The sequence below is a fragment of the Cricetulus griseus genome, chromosome 5 (genome assembly GCF_003668045.3).
Source record: "Cricetulus griseus strain 17A/GY chromosome 5, alternate assembly CriGri-PICRH-1.0, whole genome shotgun sequence".
Taxonomy (NCBI): domain Eukaryota; kingdom Metazoa; phylum Chordata; class Mammalia; order Rodentia; family Cricetidae; genus Cricetulus; species Cricetulus griseus.
This window is the reverse complement of record NC_048598.1, coordinates 99,992,748-100,006,491: the sequence shown is the minus strand read 5'-3', so window position 1 is coordinate 100,006,491 and position 13,744 is coordinate 99,992,748. Positions and strand designations below refer to the sequence as shown.

The window sequence follows — 13,744 nt, the reverse complement described above, 5'->3', positions numbered from 1 at the left end:
GATGGAACTAGAGGAAACCATCCTGAGTGAGGTAACCCAGTCACAAAAGACAAAAATGATACTTATATATGGATTTTAGACCTACAGACACAGAGCAACATTCTACTATCCACACCACCAGACACGCTAGGAAACAGGGAAGACCCTAAGAGAGAGATACGTGTTTCCCTGGAGAAGGGGAAAGGGACAAGATCTCCTGAGCTAATTGGAAGCATGGGGGAGGGGAGAGGAAGCTAGAATAAGGAGAAGGGGAGAAGAGGAGGGGAGAGGAGGACATGAGAGAGCAGGAAGTTTTACTCAGGGGAAGAATAGAGGAGAGCAAGAAAAGAGATCCCATAAGAGAGGGAGCCATTACAGGTTTAAAGAGAAATCTGGCACTAGGGAAATGTCCAGAAATCTACAAGGATGACCCCAACTAACAATCTAAGCAATAGTTGACAGGCTACCTTAAATGTCCTTCTCCAATAATGAGATTGATAACTACATTATATGTTATCCTAGAGCTTTCATCTAGCTGATGGAAGCAGAAGCAGACACCCACAGCTAAACACTGAACTGAACTCTGGAATCCAGTTGCAGAGAGGGAGGAGTGATGAGCAAATGGGTCAAGACCAGGCTGGAGAAACACACAGAAACAGCTTATCTGAACAAGTGGCTGCTCATGGACCCCAATCTGATAGCTGGGAAACCAGCATAGGACTGTTCCAGACCCCCTGAATGTGGGTGTCAGTGATGAGGCCTCAGCAATCTAGGGGCCTCTGGTAGTGGATCAGTATTTACCCCTAGTACACAAATGGACTTTGGGAGCCCACTCCATATAGAGGGATACTCTCTCAGCCTAGACACACTGGATCAGGTCTAGGCCCTGCTCCAAATTGTATGACAGACTTTGAAAGTCCCCAATGCAAGGCCTCACCCTCCTTGGGGTGCAGATAGGGTTGGGATAGAGGGTTGGGGGCAGAGGAGGAGGGGAGGAAGAGGGAACTAGGATTGACATGTAAAAGAAGCTTTTTTCTCATTTAAAATTGGTCTAATTACCATTATAAAAAATAAAATACATATACATTAAAAAAAAACCTGCCCAAAGAGATTCCAATGCTGGATTATCTTGCCCAGCCTTGATGCTGGAGGAGGAGCATGGTACTGCCTTAAATTTATGTGCCACGCTTTGTTCACACCCATGCATGGCCTGCCCCTTTCTGAATGGAGATGGAGGAGGAGTAGATGGGGAGGGGGTTGGTGGGAGAGGGAACAGGAGGAGAAGACTGAGGGGAAACTGGTCCCTATGTAAAATAAATGAAAAAAAGATTTAATTAAAATAAGTAAATAAAATTACCTCCTTTGGTTAAAAGAGAGAGAGAGAGAGAGAGAGAGAGAGAGAGAGAGAGAGAGAGAGAGAGAGAATGCAAGTTTCAGATGAGGTAAATGTATTTCCAAGTATTTCCCACCTGGTGTTTGGAATAATTGGGAAGCTGTGACAACAGATGGAACAAATGCTGCATGTGAGACCAAGTTGGAAAGTTAACAAAGGTTCTTACCGGGTGCTGAGCTTGGACTCAGCTGGTGCAAGCTCCAGAAAATAAATAAAACATATTCTGCTTCTACCATCTAATCCCAGAATCCAAGCTTCTGGCTTTTAAGTTTTGGTGACTGCAGCAAAGGTAAAGATATCTGCAACCCCAGGGTAAAGATAACATTCATAGTATCCCCACTAAGAGCCTCTTCAGGGCTCTTTTTACATCTTTGTTCCTCAGACTGTAAATGAAGGGATTTAGCATGGGGGTGACCACTGTATACATCACAGAGGCTGTTGCACTTGCTTGTGAGCTGTGGCTCACAGCAGAACTGAGGTACACTCCTAGGCCTGTGCAGTAAAATAAGGAGACAACAGAGAGATGAGATGCACAGGTAGAAAATGCTTTGTACTTCCCCTGAGCCGTGGATATTGCACGTATGGAGGACACTATCTTGGAGTAAGAGTAAAGGATGCCAGAGAGAGGAACAGTAGCCAATAGGACAAGAGCAAAATACATGACCACATCATTAAGAAAGGTATCAGAACAGGTGAGCTGGGCCACCTGATTCAATTCACAGAAGAAGTGTGGGATTTCCAAGTCTGTGCAGAAGGACAGCTGCAATACCATCATACTTTGTAACAAGGCATGCAGGACACTCACAATCCAAGACACCAGAACCAGAAATCCACAAAGCCTGCGGTTCATGATACTAGTATAATGCAGGGGATGACAGATGGCCACATAGCGGTCATAGGCCATTACAGCCAGAAGGAAGTTATCCAATTCTACAAAAACCAGAAAAAAGTACATCTGGGTGATGCAATCTGCATAACGAATGGTTTTTCTCTTTGTCTGAATATTCACGAGCATCTTTGGGACAGTAGTGGAAGTAAAACAAATGTCCACAAATGACAAGTTAGAGAGAAAGAAGTACATGGGTGTGTGCAGATTGGCATCTGAGATGATGGCCAGAATAATGAGCAAGTTTCCAGCTACAGTGATCAAGTACATGGAGAGGAAAAGTCCACATATAACAGGTTGCAGGTCTGGGTCCTGTGAAAATCCCAATAGGACAAATTCTAAAAGGCGTGTATTGTTCCGTGGCTCCATGTGCTTTGGGTGACTGTGACAAAAGATAACATGAGAAATATTCATGAAAATTGATATTGCTGGAAGGAATAAACAATTTAATTTGCATTCTAGAGCAAACAAATCTCTTAGTTTTACCCACGGGTTTGCCACCTCACAGGACATCTCTAGTGCTGTTACTGATTAGGAATCTCTGTTTCACAGTGAGGCATTTCTCTAAGAGGTTATACATGCCACAGATTTCATGAGAAATTGTTTCTTAAGTTTGAGTGATATGTATTGACTGCCACCCTTGTTCCAGGGGTTGTCTGCACAGTGAACAGACGCTGCTGGGAAACAGAAGTTTCCACACATAAATGACACACAAAGACATCCAAACAAAGAAATTAGCTGTACATTTATTTTTATGTATAAACGTATTTTATAGAGACAACCTAACCAGATTATATGAATTAAATGTCTGTGATCTTTGTAAAAAGTAGTTATACCTTAGTAAAATTCTTTTGAAATAAGTAGTAACATGACATGAAAGATGGTCGAGATGTTGTGAAGAAAAGCATCCATGGGCATACTAAGCACGCTCTCAATAATCCTTATCATCACCCCAGAAGTAATAATTTTCACAGATGCCCAGACATTGTTGTCAGAGGTGATCTAAGCAGAGACCTGCAAGCTAGATAATTTGAGGCCAATACCAAGGGCTTAACCCACATGATAGAAGGAAAGATACACCCCCTCAAGTTGTCCTCTGTTCTCTGTGAACATTTCCCAACATAAATAGTTTTGGTTGTGAGCCTGCCCTTCAATGGCTGAGCCATCTCTACAGCTCCCCAAGCACAAAATAAATAGATGTTTAAAAGGAACTCAGAAAAGTATACAATATACAAATACATCATAACAGAAATCCATCGTGCTATGCAATGTATGGATAGTCATTAAAAGAAGGAGGAGGGAGTAAATGGCAATAACGGTGGTGCTGATGATGAATAAGAAGAATGGGAGGGTGAGGAGATGTAAGAGTCAGGAAACTGTCTCAGGAATTTTCACCTGTCAGAGGAATAACCTGTCGGAAGGCCCTGAGTAGCTGTTTCTTTCATATGTTCATGCCCATAAAGGATCCAGTGTGAGGTCAATGAGAAAGGGAAATGGTAACAAATGACATCACAGGGAGTGAGGAATATGGAGGCTTCCCAGCTGGGACAAACACTGTGGGTAACCCTCCTTCACAATATGTGCTTATGATTTAATTTCGATGTGAAGACATCCACTGAGCAAAGTGGATACATGGATACATGGAAAAGTATGATTATTATCTATCATTCTATATTTTAAGAATTATATTGGAATACATGGGTCCAGGCACCCCTGCTCCAAGAACTATGTATATATATCCACAGTGCCACTGTCCCCACCATAGCACCTGAGCCTCTTAAGTTTGAGTGGTGTACTCCTTATGACCTACTCACACTGATTGTAGACAGGACATGCTATTTTCCCTACTGTACACAGAATTTCCATTCTGTAAGCTTTACATGGACAAATGAGAAAAGGGCTAAATTTTACTAACTTCACTTAAGAAAACATATATACACATTTATATGAAAAGAGTGATAAATAGGGATAAAATGGAAACAGGGGCAAATATATACCTGAAAGTGCTATATGGCAAAAGGGTAGGCCATGCAGGCAAAACACAGTAATACTTTCTCTGATAGAAAGCACTGAAAACTGGGATTAAAAGTGTTCTTGCCTAAGTACACAAGACAAAGGCTTTATCAGAGGCTTGTGCCACATAAAGGAAATGGCTAGCAAATATAAATACACACACTCTCACATGTATTGAAATAATTATGAACTAAGGCTCATAGGCATACATTACTCACATATAAAGTCATTTCCATGTGGTACCCAGAGGAAGGGGTAATGCACACTGAAAAGTACATAAGGAACTTTTCTATTGCTAGGTAAGATTTTCAAGAATTCTTTTCTCCGCATTCTTCTCCTCAGTACAAATACAGATGAATAGGTCTTGTCTTAAACAGAAAAAACTACTCCATAACCAATACCCTGATTACCAACTCCCTGTAATTGCAAAGATCTGCAGAATTACATTGTTTTACTTGAAGCATTTTAAACCTTCTATCAATTTGTTGTCATCTATGAACCTGGTGCTAATCAGTTCAACATTCATTTCTCATTTTAACATTATGAACACATACAAAGTAAGTAGCAAATTAACTATAATGAATAAGTGACATATTTTGAATAAATAATGAGTCACAAACCAAACAACCGCAGCAATCCTGGAAGAGATAGGCCTGGCTCTCAGCTGACCTTGGGTAAGTATTCTCAGGTTCCGTTCTCTTCTCCTTCCATGAAGTATACACTGAGCTCTCAGACTCACCTTGACTCAAGAATGTGAGGAAGGTCTCCTCATGAAGGTCAAGGTTGTGCCTGGATGACTGGGGATGCAAACTGAAGCTCTGACTCACAACATAGGACAACAGCAAGGAGTCAAGGATTTGTCCCGTATGGAGGCTTAAGACCTCAAAAGATACCCTACATGTTGTCTAGCCCAGTGTTGCTCAGCCTTAGGGTCAATAGAGGAGGCAGTTTCAGCTCCCTATGTCTGCTCATTAGAAACACTCTCTTCTGCTTGCATCATTCTCTAACCGCCCAATTTCCCTGTGGAGCAGTGGCCTGGAAAGAAAAGAAATTCTCCTTCTGATTCTCTTTCCCTTAGGGGCCAGTTTACAATCCAGTAAATCTGCTTTTTAATTCTTCCTTCTCCATAAACTCACATAGTGCCCAGAGGCCTGAGCTCCTAGCATCACATGCCTCTTCAGGTTGGATATTAACAGTGATGAGCCTTTCTTGATTGGCTCTCATCGATAATCACAGCATTGGTGGTGGTGGATACAAAGGCCCTGGCACATTTTCTTAATTATTAGCCCTTATTTAACAAGATGGTATTTGTGTGTTACTTTGCCATGAAATACTGGAACTTGCATTTCTTGGTTCCAGAGTTGTTTATTCAACCTGACTAGACATTTATGATCTTTATGATCTTAGCCCAAGAGCTGTCATTTAGTTTTCTTTTTGAAATGAATGCTCGTTACACGAGAGATACTTTTGGATGTCTGCTGATATGACAGTTGACATAAGTGACCCCCAAAAGTCTACCAGGGAGCTCCTACAGCAGATAAACACCTTCAGTAATGCAGCAGCATACAAGATTAACTCAGAAAATAAGTAGCCCATATATATATATATATATATATATATATATATAATATATATATATATCAGAGAAACAACACCCTTTACAATAGCCATATAATGTCTTGGGGGCAACTCTAACCAAACAAGTGAAAGACCTGAATGACAAGAACTTCAAGTCTTTGAAAAAGAAGATATCAGAAAACGGAAAGATCTCCCACGCTCTTGGATAGGTAAGATTAACTTAGTAAAAATGGAAATCTTACTAAAAAGCAATCTACAGATTCAATACAACACCCATCAAAATCCCACTAAAATTCTTCAGAGACCTTAAAAGAACAATACTCAACTTTATATGGAAACACAAAAAACTCAGGATAGCCAAAACAACCCTAACCCTGTACAATAAAGGAACTTCTGGAGGCATCACCATCCCTGACTTCAAGGTCTGTTACAGAGCTATAGTCCTGAAAACAGCTTGGTATTGGCACAAAAATAGACAGGTAGACCAATGGAATGGAATTGAAAATCCTGATATTAACCAACACACCTACGAACACCTGATTTTTGACAAAGAGGCTAAAGTTATACAATGGAATAAAGAAAGCATCTTCAACAAATGGTGCTGGCATAACTGGATGCTGGCATGTAGAAGACTGCAGATAGATCCATATTTATCACCATGCGAAAACTTAAGTCCAAATGGATCAAAAACCTCAACATAAAACCAACCACAATGAACCTCATGGAAGATAAATTGGGAAGTAGACTTAGACTCATTGGCATAAGAGAACACTTCCTAAATATAGCACCAGTAGCACAGAAACTGAGATTGACAATTAATAAATAGGACCTCCTGAAACTGAGAAGCTTCTGTAAGGCAAAGGACACAGTCAACAAGAAAAAAGAGTAGCCCACAGAATGGGAAAAATGTTTATCAACCACAATACAAAGGAATCAAGAAAACTAGACATCAAAGACCAAATAATCCAATAAAAATGGAATACAGATCTAAAAAGAGAACTCTCAACAGAGGAATCTCAAATGGCAAAAACACCCCTAAGGAAATGCTCAATGTCCTTAGTCATCAGAGAAATACAAATCAAAACAACTCTGAGATACTATCTTATACCTGCCAGAATGGCCAAGATCAAAAACTCTAATGATAATTTATGCTGAAGAGAATGTGGAGAAAGAGGAACATTGCTCCATTGCTGGTGTGAGTTCAAACTTGTACCTCCACTTTGGAAATCAGCTGTTTCTCAGAAAATTGGGAATCAATCTAACTCAAGATCAAGCAATACCACTTTTGGGCACATACCCAAAGAATGCACATTTACACCACAAGGACATTTGCTCAGCTATGTTCATAGCAGCATTACTTATAATAGACAGAATCTGGGAGCAAGCTAAATAATCCTCAACCAAAGAATGGATAAGGAAAATGTGGTACATTTACACAATGGAGTACTACTCAGCATAAAAAAAAAAAACAGAACAAAATAAAACAAAAAACCAACATCTTGAAATTTTCAGGCAAATGGACCAAACTATAAAATTCCATCCTGAGTTAGGTAACCCAGACCCAGAAAGACAAATATAATATGTACTCACGTATAAGTGGATATTAGACATGAAGCAAAGGACAACCAGCCCACAGACCACAACCCCAGAGAACCTAGGTAACGAAAGAACACCCTAAGAGAGGCACACATGGATCTACCTAGGAAGGGAAAAAAGACAAGATCTGCTGAGTAAATTGAGAGTATGTGGGTGAGAGGGAGGACATAAGGGGAGAGGGGAGGACAGAAGGGGAGTGGAGAAAAATGTATAACTCAATAAAAAATAAATAAGAGATGCTCTTGGATCATTCTATGAACTGGTGATGCAAAAATAGTTCCCATCACTAAGATGTAAAGAAATAATTATTATGAATTCAAATATGAGTGAAAATGACCCAGGACCACATGTCCAGGTTGAACCTTCTGAAGATGTGGCAATTTCATGAAGTTACTCTTACAGAACCAAGAGAAATCTTAAATCAACACACTTTGCAAATATTTTTGTCGAAATATTAGGTATCTGGATTATGGCAACATGAGTAAACTTCTACTATAGGCCTAAGATCATATTCTCCATACCCTTGAAGTCCATCAGTCTCACTATACCTTCTTTATAAGTACATTTATTCAGGGAGCAATATTTGTGTTAGTTTTCTTCTGTTGCTGTGATAGAACATCCTGAAATAAAGCAACTTAGAGGAGTTTGTTTTGATTTACAACTTCAGAGATGGTGCATGGGAAGACATGGCAGGCAGGAAGCAGAGTGATGAGAGAGACATCATCTGCACAGAGAAAAGAGAGAGAGCGTGCAATGTAGACAGGCTACGGCACCCATACCCCTGACCTCCTGCAATGCTCCATCTCCTATTTATATTTGTATTTTTGTCTTAAAATTTGACTACAACATTTCTCCTTTTCTGTCTCTAAACTTTCCCATATAGCCCTTCCTGCTCTCACTCCAATACATGTCCTTTTTTGGCTAATTGTTATTGCATGCATATAAGTATGTGTATGTATGTGTTCCATCATAACTGTATGCATGTTTTCGGGGATAAATGTTTGTCACAGGACATCTAATGGTTATGATCTTCATAACAATGTCACCTCCCCTGTTGCCAGCTTTCCTCAATTGTCTATATTTCTTTGTGTAGACTGAAGGCCTTGTGGATTTTCTTCCATCCATTTTGGTACAGTCATTGGTGTCACCCTCGTTCAGTTTACATTTGAGAACCCAGGTTGGTGAGACTTACAGATGTAGCATCTGGCATTGGTAGGAGACACCATCTTATAGCAAAGTCCTTCATAATCTGCCTCTTACAGTCTTTGTCCACTTTCCACTATGTACCTTGAGTCTTCAGAGAAGGAGTGTTTTTTGCTGTATTCATTGGCACTGGCTGTGAAACTCTGCATTTTGATTGGTTGTGGTTTTCTGTAATGGTCTCCATATGTTGCAAAGAAGAATTTCCTTGATGAGGGGCAAAGACTACACTTACCCTGGGTATAAGAACAAATGTTTTGGTTCGGCAGTGGCAGCACATGACTTTAATCCTAGCCCTCAGGAGGTAGAGATGGGCAGGTCTCTGAGTTTGAAGACAGGCATGGCTACACAGAGAATCTATGTCTTGAAAAACCAAGAAAAAAGAGCACAGATGTTTATAGATTGTTGTTAGGGATTATACAGGTTTATTAAAGTGGTAGTTATAGAGTTTCTTGTATGACTCCACTAGCACAGAGTAATTAGCTAGGTTCCCAGTTTCAGGCATGGTCTGCCTCTTATTGAGAGGGTCTTAAATCCAATTAGAGAACAGGTTATTATGGGCATGGTATGTATGCTGTTAGTGCACTCTTAAGGATGTTGTGTCATGCTGGTCATTGGTGTGCTTCACAAGTGTCATAGCTGAGTAGGACTACAGCTTCTCTTATTTGATAGCTTGCCTTCTGGTACCATGAAAGGTAGTTAGCCTTCAGGGAAGGAATTTTCAGGTCAGTCTCAGCTCAGTGGTCTCTGCAGTCCTGTTTCTGAAGTGCACAGCATCGTCAGTAATAGGGAATTACCTTCCGTCTCTGGGGAGTAGCCAGGGGCAACATCAATAGGCTATATGTTCTGGGAGTCTCTTAGAAAGCCCTGGGCAATAACTTAAAATAAGGTTTTTCACAGGCTTCATCTCTTATAGGTTTCACAAAGTTACTTAACAGCACCATGAGCTGGGGCCTAAACGTTCAAATGCATTTTTGTTTGTTCCTATGAGGGACATTTCCTATTCAAATCATAGCAATAACCAAAGTTTAACACCTTACAGAGATTATGTAATTTTACTTTTAGTAACAAGTATTTTATGAGGTAGAAGTGTTACTATGAACTCCATATTCATTGCTGAAATAAAAATGATACAAATTTGAACCTTAGCATAGGGTTCCAACTCTCACACACTGATCCAGTAATTGTTAACTATAGATGTTTTGTTCTGCAAGTTATTTGGAAATATCCTACGAGTCTGGCTAAATATCTGCAAAACAGTTCCCAACACAAATAATGTTCTGATCCTCAAATGTCAACAATAAGAATATAAGAAAGCCAATTCAAAAGTAACTTCTTTTTACATAAAAATTACAAAGGACTCAAGTTCCAGTGTAAATTTGAATGGAGCAGGTGCATTGGATGTCTCTACCTTCCATTACCTTGTTGACACTACAGGTTTCTACACAGGAGGAGATTCTGCAATGGAATCAGGCACAAGGGCTGGATGTATAACTCAGTGATAAAACACACTGAGCTTGCAGAAGGCTCATCTCCCACCCTTGGCAGCATAAAAAGTACCATAATGTTAGGTCTTCACCAAGGATCTTCTTTGCATATAACTTTAAAGAAGAAATAGCATATTCATTTTATTTTAAACTTGTGGGAACTACTGCAGATCTCTGTGAGTTCGAGGCCAGCCTGGTCTCCAGAGCGAGTGCCAGGATAGGCTCCAAAGATACACAGAGAAACCCTGTCATGGAAAAAAAGACTTTGTAGCAGTTCTTACAACCTCAGAATGCATTTGATTATAAGCAAGAGTAAGATTAAGATATCACAATGAATAGACCTGCTGAGGAACAGAGCTCAGGGACCTTTCTACCAAATGTCTGTAATACACTCACAAAGTTTACCCAATCAAGAGGAGAAAGGCAGAAGAATTGGGTTTAGAGAGATACTTTTTAAATGTCACATTGCAGTTTTCTTTCTGTGAGTGATTCTTAATGTTGTTCTAATATATGTCTTTATGAGGAGGTTGAAGAGTCCAAGTAGAATATAGTATGGAGATGCAGATACAATCACCTTTATATGATTGGCATATACAGTATAGATGGACTGAAATATCATAAATATGCTCTTTATTCTGTGCGGATTCAAAAACTTAAATGCATAAGAAATTACAAGTGCTATCATATATTATACATTATAGATATTTATTAATATTTCACACTTTCTTTCAGAAGCAAATACAACTACTGTGTTAATTAAAATTTAAAATATGAACTAGTGAAATGGAAAAGTAGATGTTGTAAGAGAAAGCAAATAAGAGTCAGGATGAGAACAAATAAATTCTACTCAAAAGATGTGTTGAGACAAAAATCACAGCTCTCACCTCAAAGAGGATAAGACGCCAGTTATTATATAGCTGAATATGAGGAACATGGACCCAGAAATACAAATTTAGGTTACAAAAATTCCATGTCCCAACATGATAACAGTTTGATGAAATTTTTACTGTAACAGAATAAAGAAAGTCATACATGAAGGCACTTTAAAAATACACTGGTAGGGCTGGAAAGATAGCATAGTGGTTAAGAGCACTGACTGGTCTTCCAGAGGACTTGGGTTCAAATCCCAGCACCCACTTAGCAGTTTCAAACAGTCTGTAACTCTGGTTCTAGGGGATGTGTGACACATTCATACCAATACACATAAAATTAAAATGATAAATTATAAAAACAAAAAGGCCAGGCATTGGTGGCACAGGCCTGTAATCCCAGCACTTGGGAGACAGAGGCAGGTGGGTCTCTGTGAATTTGAGGCCAGCCTGGTCTACAGAGTGAGTCCCAGGACAACCTCCAAAGCAATGCATCGAAACCCTGTCTTGAAACAAACAAACAAACAAACAAACAAAAACACTGGTAGAAACATTAGGGGATTTTTTTTTAATGCCATGGGCTTCCAACGCTATGTGATAACTTCTTAGCCTTTTTGTTGGTGGAAACCAGGATTTTGATGAATTAGTCCATTGTCAATGATTTTCATGAACTAATCACAGAATGTTAGACTGGACACATAGGCAAAGAATAGTTATATAAAGTACTAAAAGTAGCCCCCCAAAATTACAGACTGGTACAGTGTGGGGAATTCTCAAAAAGTCAAAAGTAAATCTACCACAAGACCCAGATATCCTCTTTCGTATATGCCATAAGAACTCAACATCCTACTCAACAGCTATTTGCTCAGCCATGTTTATTGTTGCTATATTTACAATAGTTAAAAATGGAAATAATCTAAATATTCTTTAATTGGTGAATGGGTAATGAAAATGTGGTATACACACAGTACAGAATATTATTCATTGTAAAGAGAAATCATGAAATGTTCAGCAAATGAATAGAACTAGAAAATACTATACCAAGCACAGAAAGACAAAAGCTATATATTTTCTCTTATTTTTGGATCCCAAATATGAATATTTATGTTTGAGTGTATAACCTGAAGTAACTGCAGAAAAAAATTAAAAATTACCATTAAGCCAAGAAGTCCCACGGAAATCTCCAAATAACCTAGGCTGTTACTTTCTGAAAAATGACAGAGGGTCCCGTTACCGAAGATCAGCATCCCAAAGTGCTCATTTAATGTAGAGAAGTAAAGTGAGTCTACATGGACCCTTAATATCCACATTCTAAAGTTTTTGGTGCAGAAAGGTACTCTGAAGACTACTGAAAAAGAAACATGGAAACAAACCCAGCTACAAAATCTCTGATGTTCAATCTGCCCTGCTTGGATAATATGCTAGGGAAATGGTAGCACAGAACTTGTGGGAGAAGCCAACATATCTTTTTTTGTTGTTTTAGAAGCACTCTTATTTTACATATCAATCCCCCATTCCCTCGCCCTCCCATCCTCCCATACCCCCCCCACTGACCCTCCCAACCCACCCCCACCCACTTCCCAAGAATAGTGAGGCTCTCCAGGGGGACCATCAAAGTCCTTCACATCATTTAGGGGAGGGCCCAGGCCCTCCTTCCTGTATCTGGGCTGCAATAGTATCCCTCCACAGGGAATGGGCTCTCATTGTCCATTTGTGCTCTAGGGATAAACACTGGCTCCACTGTTAGAGGTCCCATAGACTGCCCAGGCCTCCTAACTGTAACCCGACCTAAGGCCCACTCTATGAGAAGGAACCCATACCCAACAGTGTTTGGGTAACCAAGAACTAGAAACTAGATAGCCCAGAGACCTAGGGTAAAACCAAACATCACTACTCTAAAATTATCAATAAAATGATTCCAAATGGTATTTTGCCACACTCATAGATTGGTGCCTTATCCGGTTATCATCAGAAAGGCTTCCTCTGTCAGCGATGGCAACAAATGTAAGACATACAGACAGACCTTAAATGGAGAGAACTAAATTGGAGGTCTCCATCAAATCTCTCCCTCAGAGCTCAGGAAACCCCAAGGAAAAGGAAGCAGAAAGAATGTAAGAGCCAAAGGGTATGGAGGACATCAGGAAAACAAGGCTCTCTAAATCAATCAAGTCAGGTGCAGTTGAGTTCACAGAGACTGAATCCACAGCACATGGACTACATGGATATATATATATATATATATATATATATATATATATATATATGTGTGTGTGTGTGTGTGTGTGTGTGTGTGTGTGTGTGTGTGTGTGTGTGTGTGTGTCTGTGTGTCTGTGTGTCTGTGTGTGTCTGTGTGTGTGTGTCTAAGTATGTGAATATATATGTATATGTATAAACTATTAGTTTAGTGTTTTTATGGGACTCCTGACTAGGAGAATGGATAGGTCTCTGACTTTTGTGCTTGCCCTTGGTATTCCTTTCTTTCTGTTGAGTTGTTGTGTCTAACTTCAATTAAATGGTTTTTGCTTCATTGTATTATATTTTATTTTGTCATGTTTGATTGTTGTCTCTTAGGACCATGTTCTTTTCTAATGAGAGACAGAAATGGAGTGGATCCAGAGGGGAGGAGAAATGAGGAGGAACTGGGAGAAGTACAGAGAACAGAAATTATAATCAAGATACATTGCATGAGAAAGGAATCTATTTTTCAATAAAAGAAAAAAAAGTTCTTAAAAATGGCCATGGC

The 13,744-nt window shown here is 39.6% G+C and overlaps 1 protein-coding gene across 1 annotated transcript; it reads right to left on the bottom strand.

The window, feature by feature from the left end:
• Positions 1 to 1,697: 1,697 nt before the first annotated feature.
• Positions 1,698 to 2,627, bottom strand: LOC100769980 (olfactory receptor 1078). Its single transcript, XM_027419577.1, has one exon. The coding sequence runs from the start codon at positions 2,625 to 2,627 to the stop codon at positions 1,698 to 1,700; it is 930 nt and encodes a 309-aa protein (XP_027275378.1).
• Positions 2,628 to 13,744: the final 11,117 nt, after the last annotated feature.

Bases quoted from the DNA above. Each gene is read 5' to 3' on its own strand.
- LOC100769980 (XM_027419577.1), bottom strand. From the start codon at position 2,627: ATGGAGCCACGGAACAATACACGCCTTTTAGAATTTGTCCTATTGGGA.